The sequence below is a fragment of the Myotis myotis genome, unplaced genomic scaffold (assembly GCF_014108235.1).
Source record: "Myotis myotis isolate mMyoMyo1 unplaced genomic scaffold, mMyoMyo1.p scaffold_m19_p_12, whole genome shotgun sequence".
NCBI lineage: Eukaryota > Metazoa > Chordata > Mammalia > Chiroptera > Vespertilionidae > Myotis > Myotis myotis.
In genome coordinates, this window is record NW_023416316.1 from 6,277,103 (window position 1) to 6,302,926 (window position 25,824).

Below are 25,824 nucleotides of genomic sequence, written 5' to 3' on the forward strand. Positions count from 1 at the left end.
CTGTCTGAAATCAATACAAATATATTTTAAAAGAAGAAGTCTTTGTGGACCAAAAGCACAATCAGACAAAAAGAGTGAAGGTAGAAAGCCACCTTTTATAATAAAGGAGAAGGAAGGTCTTGCGAATGGTAATGTGAGCCACAAAGGGAAACGACGGACAGGGAAGGGGAAGGAAAGGGGCAACGTACACTAGAAAAATGACGCTAGTGGGAGCGATGGCATCAGAAGCTCTTCGGGGAGCGTGTGGTCACAGTGGGCAGGGGATTCAGGGATCGGAGATCATTACTTTGGCCCGGCCTGTCCTGTGACTTACCCTGGGGCAGGGCAATGTGGAGAGGCCTGGTTTAGACAAAGATCGCTGCAGGGGAAGCAGGGGCGACCTACTGACTAGGAGGGGCCATGATTCGGGCGGCCGATGAGCAGGTCCCGGCTCGAGGGCCGCCGGCCGGTGAGCAGCAAGAGGCTCGCACACCCCTAGTACCAGTACCGGTGGTGGCTATAAAGCGCAGAGAGATTCGTTTTCGGGCGGTCATAGCACCTACGCTGAGACCTTGCTGCATGGGACAGGATGGAGGCCGGGAAGAGAAAGAGCCGCCTCCCGCTTCGGGATGAGGGGCAGAGGAGAGGCAGGCGGACTGCGGAGAAGCAAAGGCCTGAAGCCCCACGGTCTCGGGGGAAATCAGGCCCCCTGCGGGCTCCGGCCTCCGAGGGCCCAGCGTGGAGGCGGGACCTCAGCGGTTACCGGTAGAAACGGCCTCCGGGTGAGAGGTCGCCACGAGGAACGGACAGCGGCTGAACCAATGGGCCCAGCTCACGGGAGCGGATGTGGACTCCCATTGGTGGTTGTTGGGCGCGACCAGCAGCCAATGAGTCCGCCCTAGGGGCGTAGCGGTGACGTCAGTTGCGTAGGCAGCTGCTTCGAATCGGTGGCGGCCAGCTTGATGGCCTGGACCAATCAGCGGGCTCCAACTAGCAGAGCCTTGACCAATCGGCGGCCTCCACGACGGGGCTGGGGGGAGGGTATATAAACGGAGTCGGGGGACCGCGAGGTAATCGCTGTCCGAGTCATTACACACTTAACTGGTTTTGGGGTTTCGTGAGTGCGAGAGGTAGAGAGGTAAGCGCCGAGGCCTGCTTTTCCGGACCTGCCCTTCGTCTTGTCCACTGTTCCTCCTGACCCCGGGCCCTTGTCTCCCTCAGATCGGTAACCTCGGTGCGTTTCCTTGCTTGGGCCTGTGCCTGGATTGCTTGCGGCGCCCTGCCTGCCTGCTGACCGACAGCGAACGCAAGATGAAGCTCTCTCTGGTGGCTGCGGTGCTGCTGCTGCTCGGCGCAGCGCGGGCCGATGAGGAGGACAAGAAGGAGGACGTCGGCACGGTGGTCGGCATCGATCTGGGGACCACCTACTCCTGGTAAGTGGGGTTTGTGGGAAGGAGAATGGGGCTTTCCCCCGTGGGCTGCGGTGAGAATGGCTGAGCTGATGGTTTCCGTTCGTTTGTGGGTTTTTTCCCCCTCCAGCGTCGGGGTGTTTAAGAACGGCCGCGTGGAGATCATCGCCAACGACCAGGGCAACCGCATCACTCCGTCTTATGTGGCCTTCACTCCTGAAGGGGAGCGTCTGATCGGCGATGCAGCCAAGAACCAGCTCACCTCCAACCCCGAGAACACGGTCTTCGATGCCAAGCGGCTCATCGGCCGCACGTGGAACGACCCGTCTGTGCAGCAGGACATCAAGTTCTTGCCTTTCAAGGTTCGGCCGGGTTTTTTCACGGGATAGGAAGTGGGAGGTGGTGGTGGGAGTATTTAAGATGGAGAAGTTTCGGAAAAACAGTCTTGACGACAAAAGAGGATAGAGGCGCGGTACATGTAATAATATTTACTTAATGATTCTGGTATGTTACTGAATTTACTAAAGTTTGCAGACACACTTCACACATAACTACTCTGTCCACCATAGTTCCAGATTAAGAGAAGTTTTTTTGGTCAGTATTTAGCTCCAGGGGATCAAAGTAAATCAAACTGTAAAGGGAGGAAATGTCTCTCAGACAACCCTCTCTCCCTCCACCCCCCCCTCTTTTTTTTTTGACAAACCCCCTTTTTTTTAAAGTTTGAAGTGTTGTTGCTTCTATGTCTGCAATAATAATCATTCTTTAAAATAGGTGGTTGAAAAGAAAACTAAACCATACATTCAAGTTGATATTGGAGGTGGGCAAACAAAGACTTTTGCTCCTGAAGAAATATCTGCCATGGTTCTCACTAAAATGAAGGAAACCGCTGAGGCTTATTTGGGAAAGAAGGTAAGTTTCTCTAGAACATGTTAAATATTTTTATTATTCGTGTTCTTGGTCGTGTTGTATAAATGCCTTCATTGTTTTTATAATTTGAATCTGAATGCCTTTCATGTATTATCAGTTTTAATTACGTGCATACTTTACTGTAGGCCAAACGAAATGCCAGGGACTTTACCTGGGTATAAAATTACATATATTATGCCCATTTTAAAAATAAACTAGCTTAGAAACTAAAGTGATGATTTGACTAACTTAAATAAGGGTAAAGCCATGTGATAAAAGACAATTACCTTTTGTTATTTTTTTAGGTCACCCATGCAGTTGTTACCGTACCAGCCTATTTCAATGATGCCCAACGCCAGGCAACCAAAGATGCTGGGACTATTGCTGGATTGAATGTTATGAGGATCATCAATGAGCCGTAAGTGTTAAATTCAAAGGCGTGGTATAGTTGCTAAATAGAGAAATTGAAAACTTATCTAACTTATCTGAACTTTTTTTTCTTTTTAATTCTCCTAACAGGACAGCAGCTGCTATCGCTTATGGCCTAGATAAAAGGGAAGGGGAGAAGAACATCCTTGTGTTTGACCTTGGTGGTGGAACCTTCGACGTGTCTCTTCTCACCATTGATAATGGTGTCTTCGAAGTTGTGGCCACGAATGGGGATACTCATCTGGGTGGAGAAGATTTTGACCAGCGTGTCATGGAACACTTCATCAAGCTCTACAAAAAGAAGACTGGCAAAGATGTTAGGAAAGACAACAGAGCTGTGCAGAAACTCCGGCGGGAGGTAGAAAAGGCCAAACGGGCCCTGTCTTCTCAACACCAAGCAAGAATTGAAATTGAGTCCTTCTTTGAAGGAGAAGACTTCTCTGAGACCCTGACTCGGGCCAAATTTGAAGAACTGAACATGGTACGCTCCTTGTTTTTGCTTTGCCGATGAGACCTAGTAAGATTGAGACAATGCATTTGGAAATCTAGACAATAAGTCAGTATAACAGGCATCATAATAGTAATTATTGTCTTTTATTCTAGGACCTGTTCCGCTCTACCATGAAGCCTGTCCAGAAAGTGCTGGAAGATTCTGATTTGAAGAAGTCTGATATTGATGAAATTGTTCTTGTTGGTGGCTCCACTAGAATCCCAAAGATTCAACAACTGGTTAAAGAGTTCTTCAATGGCAAGGAGCCATCCCGTGGCATAAACCCAGATGAGGCTGTAGCTTATGGTGCTGCTGTCCAGGCTGGTGTACTCTCTGGTGATCAAGATACAGGTAGGTTAATGTTGCAAGCATCTTTCACAGTGCTTCAGCAGCTTGATGGGGAGAGTATAATTAGCTGTTGCTTTAGAAAGCAATAGAATATGAGCATCAAGGTCACATACCTAGTAAAGGGTACAGTAAGGTCAAGACCTGGTGCACTTTTAAGATCCTTAGCAACTATATTTACTTAACTGCTTCTAAAATGGTTTTGTATAGAACCTAACCAAATAGAAAAACGGAGAAGATAAAGTTGTATTGGTCATGGGGAGACTGCTTAGTAATTCTGTGATTCTTTAATTAGAAATTAACTCTGTCATTACCTTTGCAGGTGATCTGGTACTGCTTGACGTATGTCCCCTTACGCTTGGTATTGAAACTGTGGGAGGTGTCATGACTAAACTGATTCCAAGGAACACTGTGGTGCCCACCAAGAAGTCACAGATCTTTTCTACAGCCTCTGATAATCAACCAACTGTTACAATCAAGGTTTATGAAGGTAATTGCTTATATTTGTTAATATCATGGTATGTGTGTGAACAACATGACTTCTTGCTTTTAATATACTCTATTGAATTGAAATGACTAGGAAAGAAATATCTGTGTTTTCAGATGGGGGTCCCTAACTAGTGTTGAGTTGGGAATAGTTGGCATTAAAATCTAGTTCTTACCTAGCTTCCTAGCACTACTACCCATTAAAAATAATTTCTGAGCTAGCTCTAAATTATAAGAACAAGAAAAGGGTTCATGTAAAGCCGGTGAAATTCAATTAAAAGTTAGTAGGAACGCCTGGATGGCATGGCTCAGTGGTTCAAGTGTCGTCCTATAAAACAGGATGCCACAGTTCCATTCCCAGTCAGGGCACATGCCCACAACCCAGTGTGGGGCGTGCAGGAGGCAGCTGATCAATGATTATCTTCCATCATTGAAGTTTTCTCTCTCTCCCTCTCCTTCTCTCTCTGATAATATATATATATATATATATGGAGGGAGAGAGAGAGAGAGGGAGGGAGGGAGAGAGAGTTAGTAGGAACTTAATTCACTTAGTCCCATTTGTCACTTATAGACCCATGACACACTTCTGGCTTGATAGGAGTGCCCTTGCCACTGTAGGCTCTGACAGACTGAAATGCAAGGATCTACATGTACTAATGTTGGTCATTAACAACAAGATTTTTATGTGTAACTTCTAGGTGAACGCCCCCTGACAAAAGACAATCATCTCCTGGGAACCTTCGATCTGACTGGAATTCCTCCTGCTCCTCGTGGGGTCCCACAGATTGAAGTCACCTTTGAGATAGACGTGAATGGCATTCTCCGAGTGACAGCTGAAGACAAAGGTACAGGCAACAAAAATAAGATCACAATTACCAATGATCAAAATCGCCTGACACCTGAAGAAATTGAAAGGATGGTCAATGATGCAGAGAAGTTTGCTGAGGAGGACAAAAAGCTCAAGGAGCGCATTGATACTAGAAATGAGTTGGAAAGTTATGCCTATTCTCTAAAGAATCAAATTGGAGATAAAGAAAAGCTGGGAGGTAAACTTTCCTCTGAAGATAAGGAGACCATGGAAAAAGCTGTAGAGGAAAAGATTGAATGGCTGGAAAGTCACCAAGATGCTGACATTGAAGATTTCAAAGCCAAAAAGAAGGAACTGGAAGAAATTGTTCAGCCAATTATCAGCAAACTCTATGGAAGTGCAGGCCCTCCCCCAACTGAGGATGAGGAACCAGCAGACAGGGATGAGTTGTAGACACTACTCTGCTAGTGCTGTAATATTGTAAATACTGGACTCAGGAACTTTCGTTAGGAGAAAATTGAGAGAACTTAAGTCTCAAATGTAATTGGAATCTTCACCTCAGAGTGGAGTTGAAAATGCTATAGCCCAAGTGGCTGTTTACTGCTTTTCATTAGCAGTTGCTCACATGTCTTGGGGTCGGGGGAGAGGAGAAATTGGCTGCCGTAAAAAGTGGATAAGAAGCTGGTTAGGGCGTGTGTTCACCGTGGAAATGTTCTATTTAACAATTGGGTCATGTGCATCTGGTGTAGGAACTTTATTTTCTACCATAAGTGACACCAATAAATGTTTGTTATTTACACTGGTCTAATTTTTGTGATAAGCTTTCTAATTAGGTCAATCATTTATTTTAGGTTTAGATTCTTATGGGGGGTGGGGTTTTGAGGTAACTCTGGGAACTTGCCTAACTTCAATTTAATTCACCCATATCCTCACTTAGGCAAGGGTCATTTCACAATGCCCAAGAGTGGTGTTTTCTGGAACATGTTTGAAATGTCCTATTTCCCCTTATCCTTATGAAACTTAACTTTCTGATGGCTTTTTATTTTTATTTTGGATTTTTATTATTGATACTTTAGGTTGTTTGCATTGTCTTAAGACTTGAAAGAGATCACTGATGTTAACTTTACACTTGAATTCATTATTTTAGCGTGTAAAGGTATATTTTGAACTTCACTGTCAGAATCCCCATCTGAAATTTCTCACTACCAAGGGCTACTGGAGTGGGAGCTAGGATGGTGACCTTGAAACAACATTAAGCTCCACTGCAATTGTGGATCAAAGGCAGTCATTTATGTCATGACAGGTGCAAGATTACTTGGGTTGGCTTCCCGAGGAAAGGAATGGTCATGAATAAGTAGCATGATCAATAAGGGGCAGGCTATTTGGCACTAACATATCCAATAAGACCCAAGGATAACTGTTTTTAGATGGGCAACTGGCCAGAAGGTTAATTTGCTAACTGGCAGAATGGGACCTGATGGCACGACTGTGTTACTCTGAGGCCAGAACCTTGGCTGCAATGCCCAGAAGCATTTGGATAGGCCTGGAGTAATACTTGTTTTCAGGCCAAGTTGAATACAAACAATCACAGCAGTGCTGTGTGCAGTGGGGTTAGTGGGTAGTTGGGAAAGACGGACCAGTCTTTCCTGACCCCAATGGCTCTCACTACCAAATGCCAATAGTCTGCACCTTTCTGAGGAGCAGCTACTGAATACTGAAAACACACTTGAACCTGTAAATGTCCACTTGATTTATACAGTTTATGTTGTACCTAACAATCATGATTTCTTCAACATTTAGCAACCAATCTCACCTAGGTTGTACTGCTGGTAAAACCTTTTATGTAACAGGTTTTTGCACTGGCCTATCCAGTTCATTTCCTCACCTACCAAAGTAGGTAAGAGCAAGAGGGTTATATAGTCAAAATATTTTGGAGTTATAAAACGGCTTAGGTTTCACTTTTCTGAGAGTAACTGACATTTAAAAGTATCAAAAATGGTGGGTTTTATTAGTCAACTACAGTCACAATACAATCATCATAGATTTCCCCTTCGGTATTCATCCCACCAAACACAAAACAGAGCAGTGAGTCAGTCTGACTTTCCTCATGTGAGTCACCAGCTTGGGTCACTCCATCAGCGGAGTCCCCTTTCTCAGCATCACAGTTCAGAGTGACAGGATTTGGATCTTCCTCAGAAGTGCACATCACTGGCCATGGAATGACACACATGCAATGGTCCAATCGTCCCCGGGGTAGAGAAGTATCAAATTTAAGTAAGGTCCAGTGCTGCTTCTCTGCATTAGGAACAAAAAAAAAGGAAATGAACAACAAATACTAATGGTAGTGTTACTGCTTTGATGAAGTCATTCCCTAAAAGTTTGGTTTTCATTCCCTTGGATTTAGATGTGGAGGGACCAAACAGAAACCAACGCACTGTGGTACTTTTAAAAAAATAGTCACATCTATAATAATAAAAGTAATATGCTAATTAGATCAGATAGCCGAATGACCTTCCGGACAAAGCCAGGGCTGCGAGGGCCGAGCCCCTTGCACGAATTCTGTGCATCAGGCTTCTAGTTTGCTTATAAAGACCCATGGCTCTGGCCACATAGCTCAGTTGCTTAGAGCATCATCCTGATATGCCAAAGTTGTGGGTTCCATCCCTGGTCAGGTCACATGTAAGACTCAACCAATGAATGCATAAAGCATAAATAAGGAACAACAAATCAATGTTTCCGTCTCTCTCTCCCCCTTCCTCTCTAAAAATTCAATCGATAAAAATTTTTATAAAGACCCCCAGGGTACACCTACTTACCTGTGTGATATTGGTACATTGTGTCCAGTGCTCCTGTAGGAGTCATCCCTCCGAAGACATACAGGTGTTTCCCCACAGCCACAGCTGAGTGGGCAGCACAGCCTGTGGGAGCTGCCCCAGTGGGACTTAGTTTCTGCCACTTCATGTCACCTGCCAAGAGAAAGAAAGTGGGCACTCCATGCCTGCAATGTGCTTTCAAACTTATCAGACTCCTACAGTTCACAAACCCGTCACAATGTCACTGCCTAGGAGCGCTGAGAGGCAATACACCAAGGTTAGTGTGCATAAAAATTACTTGGGGGGGGGGGGAGTTTGAAATCCGGTTTGGGTCTCCAGGAAGGGGACTTAATCTGTAGTTTCAATGAGCATTCCAGGTGATTCTGATGTAGGTGGTCTTCAGAGCACACTGAGGTCACCTTTGGTGACTATCACCTTTAGGTATCTTGGAGCCCAGAAGTAGGTGAGGTTACATGTGCGTGCATGTTTTACTAGTAAATACTAACAGTTCTTTAGAAAGCAACTTTGCCAAGTACTAGCTAGACACTTTAAATATCTTGCTTGCTTAATGCTCATAAAGGCCCTATGAAATTGCTATTGCTTCTGCCTACCCCCATTCTCACAGATAACAAAACAGGATTAGAGAGGGAAAGAGACTTGTCAGAGACCCCACAGCGAGCACATGGCAGAGCTAGACTTGTGCTCGGGTCAGACTCCAAACCCTGTGTTCTCTATACTGTAACTTTCTGCCTTCCAAACCATTTCTGCATCTTTTCAACAAGCATTTAAATGAGGCTGGGACTCACTGGATTCTGGGGTTAGAGATCCACCTGGTTAGGAAAGTAGGAAAAAGAGCCAGGAAGTAGTTTCTCCGCACAAGAGAGAAAGACTTTCTTTTTAAAAGTAAGTATTTAAACCTCTTTTGACTGCCTGCAAGAAACCTTCTGTGAAGGTATTTTCCACCTGTCAATTCAAGACAGGGGTCCAGAGTTGGAAGGGAGAATCACCCAGTTCTGACAAAATTCTAGTCAATGCAGGAATCCCAGCCAGTGTCACCTGGCCTCAGATGTCACCAAACCAGAGAACCCATTGTTTGGCAAGGTAAATGGATACACTGCACAGCAGTTCTCATGCCTTCTGGCCACTGTTCCAATTCTTGTAGTCTGGACCAACCCAGAACGTGTTCATCTGTTTGTCCATCTATCCTTTTTCTTTTTTTATTCCGTCTATCCTTTACCAGCGGTTGCCAACCGGTGACCCTCAGATAAGCACTCATCACCAGGACACTGAGCTAAGTGCTACAAATACAATGGGGAACAAAAGAGACCAAGTCCCTGTTCTAAGGAGCTCACAGTCTGAAAGAATGACCCAGAAGGAGTCCAGGCTTTCTAGGGCATGTCAGCCCTTCAGACACTTTAAGACTATTCTCATGTTCTCCCTAACTTTTCTCTTCCCCGTGTTTTTAACTAGTTAGCATGACAGTTCTGGTCACCCGCCTCCAGACACACTCTAGAACAGCGGTTCTCAACCTGTGGGTCGCAACCCCTTTGGCGGTCGAACGATCCTTTCACAGGGGTTGCCTAAGACCATCCTGCAGATCAGATATTTACATTACAATTCATAGCAGTAGCAACATTATAGTTATGAAGTAGCAACGAAAATAAATTTATGGTTGGGTCACAACATGAGGAACTGTATTTAAAGGGCCAGAAGGTTGAAAACGACTGCTCTAGAAGTTGTCGATGCCTCTCATGGGCCTGGGGTTAATGGCTAATGCCTGAAAGAAATCCAGTTGGGGAACACAAAGTATAAGGAATTTTACTGAAAGAGCAGGATTGTTGGAAGGATGAGATCATTAATAGCTAGCCACATAGCAAAAGCTCAGATGTGATTGCTTTTATTGTTATTTAGTAGTAGTAGTATTCAGGCCACATTTGACAGACTAGTAAAGATTACCCACATCTAGGGTTAAGGCTATCTTCTATCAAAGCACATTTTATTTAACTTTAAGCAGACAAGCTCCCATGCCCTCCACCCTACTTACTTATATCAATGCAATGAAGATCATCAAAGAATCTGTCCCCTGCCAAGCCTCCATGGATGAAGAGCTTCGTCCCTGCTGCCACCATCACATGACCATGCCGGGGGGATGGAGGTTTTCCAAGTGTCTCTGGCTGTGACCAGGTCAGAGTGTCTAGAAAAGTAAATTCATTGGTATCAGATGACAAAGCTATGAAGCAAGAACACAAGAAATACACCCAGCAAGCAGAGACGCTCCAAGCAGAACATGACCTTGGAGTCATTCACTCTGACCCATCAACCCAATCCAGGCCTCCCTCTCTCCACAGCCGTGCAGTGTCTGCTTGGCTACTTCTAGGGCTGGAGAGTTCACTTCCTGACATGCCTGCCCTTTCTAGTGGGCATTAGGAAATCATTCCCAGGTTTCACTTTAAAAAGACCTCCATCTGGTTGAGTCCAGGTCATGTGGCTTCAAAGTTCATGCTTTCAACCACTAAGATCTACCCTTGTCCCTGCAAATGTAAGCTGCAGAACAGTATTTGTAATTTGATTCCACGTGTGTTTTTAATAATTTCAAAATTAATACATGTTCACATATACTTATATACATGATTTACAAATGCATAGGGAAAGTCTGGAACTGCCAACAGGGTTTAACTCTGTCTGGGGAGTGAAAAAGAAAGGCGAATGGAGGAACTTTTATCTTTTTACTTTATAAACTATACTGTTCCAATTTTTTAAATTGACCATTTATACCTTTTTATTTTTATTTTTATTTTTTTTAAAATATATTTTATTGATTTTTTACAGAGAGGAAGGGAGAGAGATAGAGAGTTAGAAACATCGATGAGAGAGAAACATCGATCAGCTGCCTCCTGCACATCTCCCACTGGGGATATGCCCGCAACCCAGGTACATGCCCTTGACCGGAATCGAACCCGGGACCCTCCAGTCCGCAGGCCGACGCTCTATCCACTGAGCCAAACCGGTTTCGGCCATTTATACCTTTTTAAATGCAAATTTTCTGTGGGAAGAAGATATCAGCTAAGGGTTATACTGAAGAAGTCTAGAAGTGAGACACTTGGCCAGAATGTCATTTTCTTTTCTTTTTTTAAAATATATTTTTATTGATTTCAGAGAGGAAGGGAGAGGGAGAGATAGAAACATCAATGATGAGAGGGAATCATTGATTGGCTGCCTCCTGCACACCCCCTACTGGGGATCGAGCCTGCAACCCAGGCATGTGCCCTTGACTGGAATCGAACCCGGGACCCTTCAGTCCGCAGGCCGACGCTCTATCCACTGAGCCAAACCAGCTAGTGCTTCTTTTTTCTTTTCTTTTTTTAAATTCTCACCCGAGGATATTTTCCATTGATTTCTAGAGAGTGGAAGAGAGGGAAAGACAGAGAGAAATATCAATGTGAGAGAAACACATCAATTGTTGCCTCCTGCACATGCCCCAACCAGGGCTCGGGCCGGAGAGGAGCCTGCAACCAAGTACATGCCCTTGACCGGAATCAAACCCCGGACCCTTTGGTCTGCAGGCTGACGCTCTATCCACTGAGCCAAACTGGCTAGGGCCAGGATGTCATTTTCTTTTTAATACATTTTTATTGATTTCAGAGAGGAAGGGAGAGGGGAAAGAGAGACAGAAACATTAAAGGTGAGAGAATCATTGATCTGCTGCCTCCTGCACAACCCGTACTGGAGGTCAAGCCTGCAACCCGGGCATGTGCCCTTGACTGGAATCGAACCCAGGACCTTTCAGTCCACAGGCTGATGCTCTATCCCCTGAGCCAAATAAGCTAGCGCATGGATGTCATTTTCTAACCTCTGCTTCCCACAACAGGTCAGCTGTGGACCAGGTAAGTGGCAGCCCTGTGTGGCCCACCCGTCCATACTTGCGTCAAACACATGAAGCTTCACATCCTGCACAGGCTGGGTGCCTTTCTCTCCGCCCCCAAAGACATACAGCTGGTTTCCAATGGCTGCCGATGATGTGTGGAATGTTCGTGGGGATGGTCGGGGGGTGGTCACCTCTGGCGTGGTCCAAGTCCTGGTTTCTGGTCCAAAGAGAATGAAGGCACCTAAAATAACCAGACTGAGGGGCCTTTGACCTTGACTTGGGCTCGGCAGTGTCACCTTTCAAACCCCAATCTCCAAGGGGGGCAGTGTAGGTCAAGTCAATGATCTCATGCCACCAAAGTCAAGGATGGGGAAGGGGCAATTCTTAGGATTTTCCCAGATAAATCCAAATCTCCAAGACTGAAAAGCCACAATTACAAGTAAGAATGAGGTCGACTTGTTTTTGGAGGCCTTCAAACATCCTCTTTGAACCCTCTTCCACTCTGCTGACTCCTGCCCTATGCCATTCAGAGGAACCCATCATCTGCCAAGAGTCATTCCCACCAGATTCTAGAAACCAAATGTGCCAAATTTCCCAGGATATATATGTGGCCATTAAAAGAAAGTAGACAAGACAAAAAGAAAAAGAAATAAAGTGTTTTTACGGTTTCAGTGTTTTCACTAATAATTAGTCCCTACTAAATAATAAGTGCTAAATAAGCATTAGTTTTCCATTTTACAGATAAGGGGATTGAACAGAGATAGATGAAGTCATTCATTTAAAGGTGACATGGCTAATAAATGATTGAATTGGGATTCAAATTGTTTCCATAACACTAAGATCTAAGTATTTTCCACTTTTCTGACTTGAGAATAAAATTTTATCACCTGGGTAAGTGTATATAGAAGCTTATTTCTTTTTAGAATGATGTGTGAATTTTATAGAAATTAATGCATTAATTGAGCACCTTCTTTGTGCAGAATTGTTGCCTTGTGCACTCTGCCATCCCCACTAAACTCACTCAACCATGGGAGGTGGACAGAAAGTATCTCCACTTTGCATATGAGGGGACTAAAGTTCCTAAACCCTTTCTTCAGGTCACAGGGCTTGTAGAGTAAGGGTTTGAACTAAGATCTGTCAAGACTCCCACACTCGTTCTACCGTAACACACCAGGAGTTATTTCTTGCCTGGCAAATTCTGTGCCTTTTGTAAAAGTCTTCGTTCAATATACAAAGTGACCCATGACGCATTTGTAATATGTGTGGGACTCAGACATGAACCTGGAGACCAAATGAGTCTCAGCCTATATCCAAAGCCAAACGAAAGTGTCTCTATAGCTACAGAGCTTGGGGAGCTATTGGGTCTTAGGGGGAGTTAGAAGGCCCACAACCTCCAGAGTCAGAAGGCCCTGGGGTGGTGTTGCTGCCAAGTCAAACAGCAGCACAAATAATCACAAGGGAGTTCTAAGCCATTTGACAGACTTGTCTTAGCAACAAAAGCAACTAATGATTCACTTTCATTTTTCACATTTCTTGGGCACCGTGTCAAATTATGCTTTCTAGGAGAGAAAAAGGATCTAGTGGAAAATCTAACTCCTTTGACAGAGGCATTCCAAATTCTCAGTGCACTTTATTTAAACAGATGCCATCATTTAAAATCAAAAGGCCATGGTTCTAGACGGATTTCCATCTGCCAAACTATAACTACATTAACCACAACAACCATTACTGGGCATTAACCTTGTGCCAGATATTGAGTTAATTTAAATCCTTGCCAAACTCAACAAGGTAGTAACTATTAATATCCCAAAGTGACAAAGAAGACCAACTGTTGTGCAAATAAGTCTATTGTTGATAGAGGGACGGGGCAAGAGTTGACTGTCATGTGAAAAAATGTCCAAGTTACTAGTAATTACCAAAATGAGTATTTAAACAATCAGATACAAGATGTTTTTGCCTAATCAAATTAGCAGTGTTTAAAAATGACAAATGCAGTGTCAGTCAGGAGTAAAACAGCACTATTAAACACAGCTGGAGATAAGTTCAAAAAAATCTTTCTAGAGGGCAGTGGGTAGCACATAACAAAAGCCTTAAAGTTCACCATGTTTTGCTTTTTTAAAAATTTTTCATTTCTGGGCCTCAACTCTAAGACAATAATTTGAAATACAGTCAATGTCTTCTGAACAAAGAGGTTCATTGCTCTGTTATTTATAATGGCAAGAACCTGAAAACCTAGATTTTAAAAAACAGGAGAATTATTGTATTGTCATAAAATGGAGTGTTATGCAGCCATTAAAACTGATGTTAACAAAGCACTGTTATTAATAGGACATCACTTATGTAAGTACTTATGAAATTAAAAAGAAAAAAGTACAATAGTATAGTGGTGAAAATAGTATGATCTCAGGCTTATAAAAATGCAGACAAAAGACAGAAAGGAAATACACAGAAATGTTAATAGCCTTAATGTCACAGGATTGTGGATAGTGTTTGTCCACTTACTTACACTTTTCAAATGTTTTACAATGAATATAAATTACTAGAGGCCCAGTGCATGAAATTCGTGCACAGTAGGGTCCCTAGGCTTGGCCGGCGATTAGGGCTGATCTGCGGGGCGACCAGCGGGGTGATTGGGAGCCCCCGCTGGCACCCACCTTAGCCAGCCTGGCACCGTCCACTCGCCAGCCCCGCCCCCCACCATCACTGCTGCCAGTCACCTCCCACAATGTGACCGGTGGGGCGATTGGGGGGTGGCGCCCACCCACTCGCTGGCTGGCCTCGCCCCTGATTGCCCCACCACTGCCGCCGCCAGTCGCCTCCCTCTGCGGGGCGACCAGTGGGGTGATCAGGGGACCCCCCGCTGGCACCCGCCTTGGCTGACCTGGGGCATGTGGGCTGGGGGCAGCTCTTGCGTTGAGCGTCTGCCCATTGGTGGTCAGTGCCTGTCATAGCAACCGGTTGTTCCGCTGTTTGGTCAATTTGCATATTAGGCTTTTATTATATAGGATATGCATAAAGAGAAAACAACACACTATTTTAACTGACAAAAAGACAAGTCCATCTCTCATGGGTGGTTCAGCCACACCTGCTCAGCAGTGATGTTCCTAAATTGCCCCCTCTCTGGTAAAACTGCCAGTGAGACTAGCAGGAACTTTGCACTTTTTGGCCAACAAAATATACTAGGAGGATCTAGGTCAGGCACTGCTGGCATTTTAGACCAGATAATTCGTTATTGTGGGGCACAGTCCTGTGCATTATGGGATATATAGCAGCATCTCCGGTCTCTACCCAGTAGATGCCAGTAGCAAACTGCCCCCCAACCTTCCCAAGCTGGGATAACCAAAAATGTTTCCAGATATAGCCAAATGTCCCCTGAGGAGCACAATCACCACCCTGAACTAGGTAACAGGTTCTAGCCTGGCTCAGACTCCCTAGAGACTTAAGGAAAGCCACTTCCCCTGGACCTGGGGTGCCCCCTGGCATAGCTGTTCTCTGAAGTCTCTTCCAGCTTTGGCTTTTAAGAAGCTGATAACTGAATATATTACTAGGAAAACAAAATGCAATTCTGCTATTTTCAGATTCTGCTAGAAGTTAAAATTCCTGTTTTCTCTGAGGTCAGCAAAGTTCGATGGATAATTCAGTGCAATCCAAATGGGATTTGCTACAGGAAATGAACTGAAATTTTATTTACTTATTTAGGTAAATAAAGTAACCTTTGGCTACTTACCAGGATTCAGAACTTGTAGGCAATTTCGATTTCCTGACTGGTTGGCACCTCCAAACACCCAGATGCTGTTAGGTGTGCAGGAGGGAACGAAGCTGGCATGCTCATACCGGGGCAAGAGGCCCTCCGAGGTGGCCAAGTCCCACTGGTGTGTTTCTAGAAAACATTTCACCCAGTTTCTAGATTGGGGCTGCCAACTGTTTAGATTGCTTGGCAAACTTAGGGGAGGGGAGGGAAGAGAAAACAGTCAAAAGCATAAATGAACAACCATCAGATTACTTAAAGGGAATGTGGTCCAACTCCGAAGAGTTCTGTATTAGACACTTCAGGGACCATCCACAAACCTTTTTCTATGGAAACTGTCCCCATTTTCCCAACCACAGGGGTTGACCCCAGAACCTGTTTGTACTACAACACCTTGACTTTCTAGCCTTAGCTTATTGGGTCAAAGGTAGCCACCTGACCCCAAATAGGCCAATCAGATACTCCCTCCCAAGAGTCCAGAATTCAAACAAATTCCTGGACTTGGGGGGCCATCTTCTACCATGCGTGGACAGGCAGAGAAAGCCAAAGTATGGAGGAGAGGAGAATGAAATATCTGCATAAAGGAGATCTCCCCAAAGAGAGTGAGAAAGAAAGTAGGTGTTTTTTTGTTTTGTTTTGTTTTGTTTTTACAGATCTCCAATTCCTGCTTCCTCTCTCTCCTGAGATGAGGCTGTATTTCCAACCCTTGGATTCCTCTCTTTATTGGTTTAAAAGAGTTTCTGTGACTCACAAATGAATTATTTCTGGCTAAAACAAGTTCACCGAATAATAATACCTAACCCATTAGTTATTTTAGCTAGTAAACCATTTACATAGGACTTTCACAGGCCTATCTTGTTGGATCATTACAACCGTAAGTGAATCTGGATACTGAACAGGATACTGAAACCCAGCTGGTTTAGACAGATTAGCCAGACAAAGTTAGTAAGAGGTGACAACAACCATGTAACTGAACTAGACAGTGAGCTTCTTGAGGGCTAGAAGAGATTTGATTTACCTTTGATTCTGGTGCAGGGTGTAGAAATTCAAATGCCTACTCAGGAGTGGAGGGAATGTGGCAAATTGGAGCCTGAGAGCCCCATCGATAGGTGGCAGTCAGCTCCAAGTAATTGTTGCCATGTAGACACATAGGCCTACAGATGTCAGATCTTCCAAAATTATCAAAAGAAGCCAAACCATTTCAATTTTTATATGCAGACTTCTGCACATTTGGTTGGCAAACAACTCAGATTAAAACAATAACAGCAGCCTAACCGATTTGGCTCAGTGGATAGAGCATTGGCCTGCGGACTCAAGGGTCTCAGGTTTGATTCCGGCCAAGGGCATGTACCTTGGTTGCGGGCACATCCCCAGTGGGGAGTGTGCAGGAGGCAGCTGGTTGATGTTTCTCTCTAATCGATGTTTCTAACTCGCTATCTCTCTCCCTTTCTCTCTGTGAAAAATCAGTAAAATATATTTAAAAAAAATAAAAAATAAAATAAAATTAAAAAACACAATAACAGCAACGCTACAAGCACCTAACAAAATATGTATGAGTCACCAGTTTTCTCCTGCCATTGTGTATAGTACATAGTAGTTACCATTTGTTTATCCATCCATCCCTCCATTCAAATACTTATAAAGCACCTACTCTGTGCCAGGTGCTATTGTTAGTGGCTGGGGATACAATGATGAGCAATATAGCCATGTTTCTTGTTTCCAAGGAGCTTATACTCTTGTGGGGAAGACAGATGTGAAACAAACCCACGAGATAAGGAAGATAAGGATGGGAAAGTACAAGATACTATGAAAATATAGAGGGTGTTTGTGACATTGTGATTTATATTCAGAAATATATGTATTTGACCTTCATCACTTCTAGGCACAGAGCTCCTAAAACCCTTGGAACTTCCTAAGTGGTAAGATCAGTAAAGGTGTCTTATGCAACAAGTCCCGGTCAATCACACCTGAGCTTGTTAGGACGGTGACTTTATGAAAAGCCTCTAAGGATGAGACTGGTTGCCAAGGAAAACAACTCTATGATTAGAGGGTTGGAACTTTCAGCCCTTACCCCTGCCCCCATCTCTGGTTGTTACCTGTACTTCTGACTGACTGGTTATATTTCAAAGTTTCCCATGATCCCTTCTCCTTAGGTTTAATTAATTTGCAAGCACTGGGTCACAGGACTCAGAGAAACATGTTGCTTGATCACCAGTTTACTGTAAAAGAATATTTAACTCAGGAACAGCCAGATGGAAGAGATGCATAGGGCAAGGTATACGGGAACGAAGGTGCTGCTTCCACGCCCTCTCTAGGTGCGCCACCCTCCCCACATCTCCATGTGTTCACCACTGTGGATGCTCTCTCTCTCTGAACCCTCTCATTTTGGGGTTTTATGAAAGCTTTATTGCATAGTCATGGCTGATTAGATCATTGGCCACCAGCAATTGATTCAGCCACCAGCTCCTCTCTCCTCCCTAGAGGTGGGGAGAGTATTACTGAAAGTTCCAACCCTCTAATCACCAGGTTAGGTGTCCTGGTGACCAGCCCACATCCTTAAGTACTTTCCCAAAGTCACCGCATTACTATAACAAAAGATGCCTTTATCATTCTCAATACTTCGTAAGTTCCAAGGGTTTGGGGAGCTGTGAGCCAAAACTATGGGCAAAGACTAAATATGTATTTCTTATAAATCACAATATCAGAAATCTGAAAGATGCATAGTAGCCAGGTGATGAGAAAGGGAAGAGCCCTCCAAGCAGAGGGAATAATAATACATGCAAAGGTTTGGAGACCAGAATTCAAGATGTGTTCAAGAATCCAAAGGACACTCAGTGTAGCAAATGGGGATTTGGGAAAGCCATGAAATAAAGTTGGGAGAGGCTTGACATGCAGGAGTGACACAGTCAGATTTGTATTTTAGACAATACTCTCTGGCGAAGTATGGAAAATGCATGGTAGATGGGGCTAAACTTGGAAGCAGGGAGACCAGAGAGGAGGCTGTGGTACTCTAGTTGAGAGATGACAATTCTTAGACTACAGTGGTAGTGGAAATGGACAGACATGGATAAAGAGAGAACTATTTAGGACTTAGTGATTAATTGCATATGTGGATGGAAGAGGAGGTGGAATCATCAATGTCTCCCGGAGAAATAGGTGATAAATGAATGGATGGATGTCCAGGGCTCCATACGGACTCTTTCTTCCAAAACATGATGTACTGGTTGGGTGCTCTGCTGAGACCGTAGGGACCTCTCAGTAATGTTCATTTTCTTAGAGGAAAACCCTGCTGTGTGTGCTGAACTGGTGTTCCCAGGAATGCTCTGGTCCAGGCCAGCACCACAAAGCCCTGCTCTCTGGCTACAGGCACATGCTCTGCCGCTGCTGGTCTTACCCAGGTCCATGGTGTGCACATCGGAGAAGCTCCTGTTTGGATCTGCTCCCCCAGCAATGAAGACCTTCCCTCTCTTGGCATCACCAACGGGGGGTAAATACGAGCAGCTGTGGCCAACCCGAGCACATGGGCTGTCTCCAGCGGGGGTCAGCGTGTACCTGCCAAAGGAGGGATGTATTCAGGAGGCCTGAGCAGAGAATAAGTGCAGCAGTGTGCTCTTCCTATTTCTCATGAAATATTCATAAGAATGAGGGTCTTCTGCAGACACAGAACACTTTAAACTGTGTCCAGCAAAGCAGCATTTCCACTTGCACGTGACCTTTGACTTTCCAATTTTGTTATTACTTTCATCTCACATTAACCTAATGGTGATGCACTGGGGTGGTAACTGTCCCCATCTGGTGGATAAACTGACACCCAGAGACGTCCAGTGGTGTGTCCGAGCACAGGATGGTAGTTCTGAGCTTCGTTTGTGAATTCAGACGGACCTAGTTCAAGTCCAAGTTCAGATGCTTTCTAGATGTGTGATCTTTTGGAAGCCACTTAACCTTTCTGAACCGAAATTTCCTTATTTGTAAAACGAGAGCAATAGTTCTTACCTGTGAAGAGTAAGATGAAGTCTTGTAACAGTGCAGGGAAGGACTCAGTACATGGTGGCTAGAGCTCTATGTGCAATCATCACACAGGAACCTACAGCCCCAGCACTCTTGCCACTAGACAGTGCTGCTTCCTGCTCTCAAGTAATATTCACCAGAGTCTACTGATTTTCAGAGCTGATGGAAGCCAAAGCTAGGACTTTGGAAAGTCAAATACAGGATCCAGTTATTCCACTCTTTAAAGTTATTCTGAATTATGATTGAGAAATCATACTGGTTGGAAAACTTCCTGCCTGGAAAAGACCATCCTGTAGCTATTTTTGAGGCCCTGTCTTATCTGACCTCTTTGGCTCCTTCTTTCTTCTTGTACCTTCTCCTTACCTAGCTACTCCACTCTCCTCCTTTTTGGTTCTCTACCCACTTTTCCGGGGGATCTTTCTGACTCCTTCTCTGACTCCTTTCCCACCAGCCTTCTAACCCTCAGTACCCTTGGATTGTCTTTTCAGCCTGTGCTTGCTTACCTGATCCATTTTACCTGTATGGACGACTTCAGTTACCACCTATCTATATATTCGTCAGTGATTTCCAAAATCTTTATTTCTTTCCCAGATCTCTGGTCTGATGTTCAGATTCACAGATCCCATTACACCTGAGTAATGACTAAAAACGTACCCTGCATGCTGCTAACTTCATTACAACCCCAGTTACACTTCATCTGCACAAAACCCCTTTGAGGACAGTAAGTACTGTTATTATCATCATTTGAGTTTTACAACTGAGGACCCAAGGCTTGGGTAAGGTTAAATAAGTTAGCCATCCAGACACATGGTGAATAAGACAACAAAAGGTCCATGCCTTCACAGCCCTTCAAGACTAGTTGAGAAGAGAAACATTAAACAGACAAGTTCACAAATATCTGTTTCATTTATATTGCACTATAAAGGAGTGCAGGGTAGACAGTATTAGAACATATCCTAGGGGCACCTTACCCTGTAAGGAGGTAGGGGAGGTAGGTAGTCAGGGAAGGCTTCCTGAAGAAGCACCACTTGAACTGAAATCTGATGTATGGGTAGAAGTTAGCTGGACAAAGAGAGGCACGAAAGAGGGAGGGAAAGAGTGATCCAGGTACAGCGACCAGCACATACAGTTGCTGAGTGGGACAGGGCAAGGCATGTTAAGGAACAGAAAGAGGACAAAGGATGAGCACAGGGATTTGAGGTCGGAAAGCCAGGCAGGGGCAGATCATGCAGGGCCCGGTGGGCCATTTTAAGGACTCTGGTTTTGATTCTAAGACCAATGGGAGGCACAAAAGGGTTTTAGACTAGGGAATGCCATGGTCAGATTTATGTTGTGTAGAGGGCAAGAGTGGACACAGGGAAGCCAGACTGAAGACTACCTTGCAAGGTCCTACAGCAGCTCTGCCCCATCCATCTCTACAGCCTTCTATGGTCTCTGCTTCAGCACAGGTCACATTTCATCACCATCACCTGCTTTGTCTGTTAGCCCCCACTACAGTGAGACTATTCACCTTTGTATGTCCAGCACCTACACAGCAGCTGCCCCTGTCAGGCCAGTGTCAGTTATTGAATGAAGGGTTGATTGACATGCAGCCAAGAAACAGGGAAGCCAGTTAAATCCAAAGCCAATTCCCTGAATATCTTAAAAAACGAGTCACAGCTTGGGGGGGAAGACACAGGGTTGAAGCTGAGGATGCCAGATGGCCAGGGCCTTCCTCTTCCTGGTAAGTGGATTTTAATAAAATCAACATCTGCTCTGATAATTATTGCCCCACTACCTTTTCTCTGAAGACCTTCTTGAATGGTTTGAGGCTAATTACCAGAATCTGCCCACAGTTTTATCTCTACCCTTTTCAATAGATGTTTAAATGTGTTAGTAAAACACTTATAAATGAAACAAAAACTTATGTTTTTCTCTGTCTGCATCCTTCCTTACAGACCATGTTGCTTTCCTGGGCTTGTCTCCAGGCTCCAAGACTGGCAGCTGCTTCATGGTGTTCTACATACAAGAAAGAAAGGCACTTTTTAGAAATTTATGATTATCTTCTACCTAAAACACAGAATTAGGTCGCTTCCCTCTTTAAAACCTTTCCTGTTGATGTACCAATTTTGAGGATCTGATGAATTTGAATAAGCATTACCAACCTTTTGATAGCAAGGTATATTTGAGAGGCAAATATAAACACAACTTTCTAAACACAATTACAGGAGTGTTTTGGCTACAGTTTTCAGTGTCTGTAATTTTCACGCAGAAGAGGCATACATCAAAATAAATTTTCAGAGGTCAAGCTTATGTTTATCAAAAGATAAAAACATTTTCAAAGGCTGACAAATACTGAACTCTAAAATAAATCCTAGCCTCATCACCACATTCAAAGTGTTTCTGATCTCAAACTTTTTTCCAGACACTCACTCCAGTTTCTTGCTATATTGAGCTGTTCTTCTAACATGACAAGGCCTTTCATAACTTGCATCTCCTGCTGTTTCCCTTACCTGAAATGTTCCTTCCCTTCCTTTCAACCAGCAAACTCCTAGGTAACCTCCACAACCCGGTTGGAATGAACCCTCTTCCGTAAAATCTTCATTGATTTGCTGCTTTCCACTTACCATCCTCAAATGACTTCCTTCTCCCTCTGAAGGTATCTATTAAACCACCATCATTGCAGGGATCACCGTGAATGTAATTACCAACGAAAACGTCTCTACACTAGATTCTAGTCTAAATTCCAAGAGAGCTGGGCCTGTCGAATTCCTACAGAAAACCTACCTACGGGTCCGGCATGGAGTAGAATTGAAGGATGAGCGAATGAAGAAAGTGGATGAGATTTCTGGGACATGAATGGATAAATCCAACCTTGGCCGTAAGCCACTGCCAGCTGTCCCCAAAGCCCAAAAGCTCAGTGGGATAAACTTCGTGTGGGCGGGGATATCTCCAGTCTCGTCCCCGCGTGGCAATGACAGGGGACAGGAGACAGGGTCGGAGGAGAACAGGCCGGCCCCTTTCCATCCATGTGCCCAGGCCAGACCCGGAGGAGGCCCTCCCCAACCCGGCCCGGGCCCCCTTCCACGCCCCTAAAGGATGAGGCCGCCCCTGCCGCCCCAGGATCGTCCTGTGACCCCCAGCCCAGACCGCATTACCTGCAGCGGCTTAGGTCAGTCCCGAGCTGTGGCTCCGCCCCGAAGTGGGCGGGGCTTAGGCCGTCACTCAGTCCCAGACCCGGAAAAGCGAGGCAGCCAACTGCTCCCCCCTCCCCACTTGCAGGGTCCAGCCCCCAGGGATCGCCCCTAAAGGAGGCGGGGCGGGGTCCTAGGGGCTGGGATGTAGACGATTCATTTCCGGGGCACCAATTAGGGCTCTTCTCGGGGTCTTAACCTGCCTGCGTAGTCAAAAAACCAGGGCTGCTTGGAAAGGACTTACAAGAGAAATGCTGGAGGTTGGGCGTCCACGTGGGTGACCTGATTGTGGGATATCCTAGAGGGGCTGGGATAGTTTCAGTTCCAGCGGCTGTTGGAAATGGTTTCTGGGTGAGATATGAAGATGGAAGCCCAGAGCTGCTTAAGAGAGCCGCCTGTGAATGAAGCCAACACAGGAATTAAGAGGGCCAGGAGATGGAGCGAGCCTGGATCCAGCCATGCCTGAAGCCAAAATTACCTCTTTGAACATTTCATTTATGTGAGCGAAAAGTTTTTTTCTTAAGCTAATTTGACTTAATTTTACTCCTTATAAAATAAAAGACTCCTAATAAATGACCTCTTGGTAGGAAGAAAAAAAGGAAATGGTTTCTGAAAGGGAGAGTTAAGGATGCTTTCCCGAGTGAGAATCTCCCTGCGGAGCCTTTAGGCCAGTTCAAGTTTTACCGCCTTTAACCGGCTGACTCACTCCAGAATTAGCGTGTATAATAACCATGGCGGGCACTATGGAGAACCAAACAAGGTCCTGGCCCCCCCTGGAGTTTACAATCGAACTAGAGAGGGAGAGATTAAACAAAAACAAACAACTAGGTACCTTTGTAAAAAGTGCAAGGAATAGAAAGTCCGTCCACGAAAGTATCTATCCTTGGGTATCTATACTTTTCTCTGGGCCTCGGTGTCGCTCCTGTAGGATGGAGCTAAGATTTCATAATCACAAGGTTATGATGGGGAATACATGAGCTAATGTATTTAAAGGGGTCAGTGCTCAGCCGCTGGTGCAGAGCTGGTCCTCCGTAAAGTGTAATGTTCTTCCTAGCTATAAAGCAACTGTAGACACCAGTCCTGAATGGGAAGTATTCATCTGCCTTATCTCTGGTCTCCATAACCATCAGTTCTCTGTGGCTTTCCTCAAAATGGATAGGTGGCTCACCTATGTCTATGTTTTAGAGAATCTCGAAACCACTTAGGAGGGTTGAGGCCAGTTGTAGCGTAGGAAACAGCCGAGAACAACAACAGGAGCTCCTTAAGTACAGCTATGGTAGCTTAGTGGGAAGAAGAGAGACACACTCGGGTTCAAATCCAGGCTCCAGCACTAACCATCTAACCCTGACATTTGGCAAGTTCATTACCCGCTCTGAGCCCTAGTTCCCTCATCTCTACAACGAGGAATAGTAATACCTACCTCCCAGAGGGAGCAGCTGTGAGGATTCGATAGTACAGGTGAAGAACCAACTTGGTAAATCTTCTAGCTAGCTACTTGAAACCATTATGAAAATTTATTGACAAAATGGAATGTGAGGTCTGAGCTCTCCTCACTGTTCAAACACCCTATTTCAAACATCTGGAGTCTTTGTGACTGCCCATATTAATGGGAAAATCTCCACTGACTGTCTGCCTAAGAGGAGTTTAGGAATAGTCAGTCATTCTGATTTCCTTCAGCAAAGAAAACCAAGGCCAGGTTGGCTCTGCCTTATGCCCATGTGCATCTACATGGAGATTTTTGCTCAGAGCTGCAGAATGCTTTGACATCCCTATGTCTTTTGGCTAGATCCATTTCAAGGTGACATGGTGGAGTTGTGCACAAACAAAAATTGGAAGAGGTTTGTGGGCAAAAGAGCAACTAGTTTTAATTGTGGAACCTATGCTTTTAGACTAGAAATCACATTTCAGAAAGAGCTGGAAGGAACTTTTGAGATCTATTTTTTATAATGGAAATCAAGGCCCAGAGAAATTAAAATGACTAACTCACGTATATGGCAGAACCAGGGGCCTACATCTCCTGCTTTGTGCAAGGAAGATTAATACCATATTCCAGTTAGCAAGCTCTGCACACCGGCTCTGTAAAAAACTATTACCTCTTCTAAGACCTTGCCCACATTCAGGGATGCTTCCCTCTCTCTGCTCTGGATTTCAACAGTGAGGTTCACTGAATAAGGTGGGTCTGCAGAATGGAGCATCTTAATGCCAGTTTGGCAATGTGAACAGTACCACCTATTTTCACTAAAATGGTATCACTAAATGGGGATAGCATCTGCTTTCATTACCTACCTGTTCACTAACTTATCAGCAAGGGAACCAATGATGCTGGTGACACCTTCTTTTCAAGCACTTTATTTGTCCTCCGTCCCAATGTTGAGAAGGTATTTTGGGTAAGATTCATTCCCAGTTACTGAGGTTCAGAGATGAAAAGTGAATTGCCAGCTTTCCAAAAAGGACTGTAATTTTTAAAAAAAAGTCAAACAACAGTAGTATCTTTTGCTCACTTGGAAGTTTTTTTCAACAAGAAACAGCATATTTTCCCTATAGTTTTCCTCTCTAAAGTCTTAAATGTTACCTCTTCAGAAAGGCCTTTCTTGTCCACCCAATACTCAGAGATGACACATTGCACCGACTCTGTACATAATATTGTTTTAAGCCCTTTCCATATTAACTCTATTAAATCTCAGTACAAGTTTATAAGGTAAATAGTATTCTTATCTCCATATGAAGTAGACACTGTTATTACAATTTCCATATTGTAACTGAGTAAACTGGTGCACAGAAAGGATAAATAACTGCCAAAATAACATGGTGAGTAAAAGACTTGAACTCTGGCTATCTGATGCTTGAGTTGGTTGGAGCATTTTTAAAAAATTCTTACCGGAGGATATGCTTCTTATTAATTATATTAGGAGAGGAAGGGGGAGAGAGAGACAGAGAGAGAAACATCGATGGGTCGCCTCCCGCACACGCCCCCACCGGGGTTCAAACCGGCAACCCAGGTATGTGTCCTGCCCACAATCGAACCCGCAACCTTTTAGCTCAGGGGATGATGCTCCAACCAACTGAAGCCACCCGGCCAGGGTCAGACTTACCTAATTTTTAATTAGGGATGTTCGGGTGAGAGAATGCTTAAATGGGTCACAGTGAGAAACCAGGGAATGGCTAGGGTTACCTACTTTGTTGTTTTGCCTGGAAAAACCTCGCTGGGTCCCCAGAGGTGAAAGTCTGGAGGAAGAAAACGGGAGGAAAACAGGAGTATCTAGTATCAAAACTACAAATCCCAGCCCGCCCCGCGGCAGACAAGTACAGGTCCCGGCAGGTTTCATGGGCCCGAAGGAACCCCTCCGGGCCAGCTGCCGGAGTTC

The 25,824-nt window shown here is 44.6% G+C and overlaps 2 protein-coding genes across 8 annotated transcripts; one reads left to right on the forward strand and one right to left on the reverse strand.

Annotated features, from left to right (window-relative positions):
- Positions 1-976: 976 nt before the first annotated feature.
- HSPA5 (heat shock protein family A (Hsp70) member 5) lies at positions 977-5,654 on the forward strand. Its single transcript, XM_036329665.1, has 9 exons — positions 977-1,117; positions 1,201-1,412; positions 1,519-1,750; positions 2,160-2,297; positions 2,600-2,712; positions 2,814-3,204; positions 3,327-3,564; positions 3,881-4,048; positions 4,743-5,654. Exons 2-9 carry the CDS (start codon positions 1,291-1,293, stop codon positions 5,303-5,305), a joined length of 1,965 nt encoding a protein of 654 aa, XP_036185558.1. The 5' UTR covers positions 977-1,117; positions 1,201-1,290; the 3' UTR covers positions 5,306-5,654.
- A 1,185-nt stretch (positions 5,655-6,839) lies between these two features.
- On the reverse strand, positions 6,840-25,823 carry RABEPK (Rab9 effector protein with kelch motifs). 7 transcript variants are annotated; one of them, XM_036329672.1, is made up of 10 exons: positions 25,636-25,771; positions 24,746-24,866; positions 22,704-22,854; positions 21,226-21,284; positions 18,673-18,830; positions 15,258-15,410; positions 11,586-11,747; positions 9,710-9,859; positions 7,669-7,818; positions 6,840-7,147 (listed from the first exon to the last, which is right to left on the reverse strand). In XM_036329672.1, exons 4-10 carry the CDS (start codon positions 21,276-21,278, stop codon positions 6,861-6,863), a joined length of 1,113 nt encoding a protein of 370 aa, XP_036185565.1. In that variant the 5' UTR covers positions 21,279-21,284; positions 22,704-22,854; positions 24,746-24,866; positions 25,636-25,771; the 3' UTR covers positions 6,840-6,860. The 7 variants fall into 7 exon arrangements, with proteins under 7 accessions (XP_036185565.1, XP_036185563.1, XP_036185560.1 ...); XM_036329670.1 differs by having other exon boundaries at positions 24,746-24,912; positions 25,636-25,767; XM_036329667.1 differs by having other exon boundaries at positions 24,746-25,756.
- Position 25,824: the final 1 nt, after the last annotated feature.

Coding starts and splice junctions, on each gene's coding strand:
- HSPA5 (XM_036329665.1), top strand. CDS start 1,291: ATGAAGCTCTCTCTGGTGGCTGCGGTGCTGCTGCTGCTCGGCGCAGCG. Junction 2,713..2,813: donor ATGAGGATCATCAATGAGCC/GTAAGTGTTAAA, acceptor TTCTCCTAACAG/GACAGCAGCTGCTATCGCTT. Junction 4,049..4,742: donor TACAATCAAGGTTTATGAAG/GTAATTGCTTAT, acceptor TGTAACTTCTAG/GTGAACGCCCCCTGACAAAA.
- RABEPK (XM_036329666.1), bottom strand. CDS start 25,785: ATGAAACCTGCCGGGACCTGTACTTGTCTGCCGCGGGGCGGGCTGGGA. Junction 11,748..15,257: donor CCTACAAGTTCTGAATCCTG/GTAAGTAGCCAA, acceptor TCTTTGGACCAG/AAACCAGGACTTGGACCACG. Junction 7,819..9,709: donor TCTTCATTGCATTGATATAA/GTAAGTAGGGTG, acceptor TTCTCTTGGCAG/GTGACATGAAGTGGCAGAAA.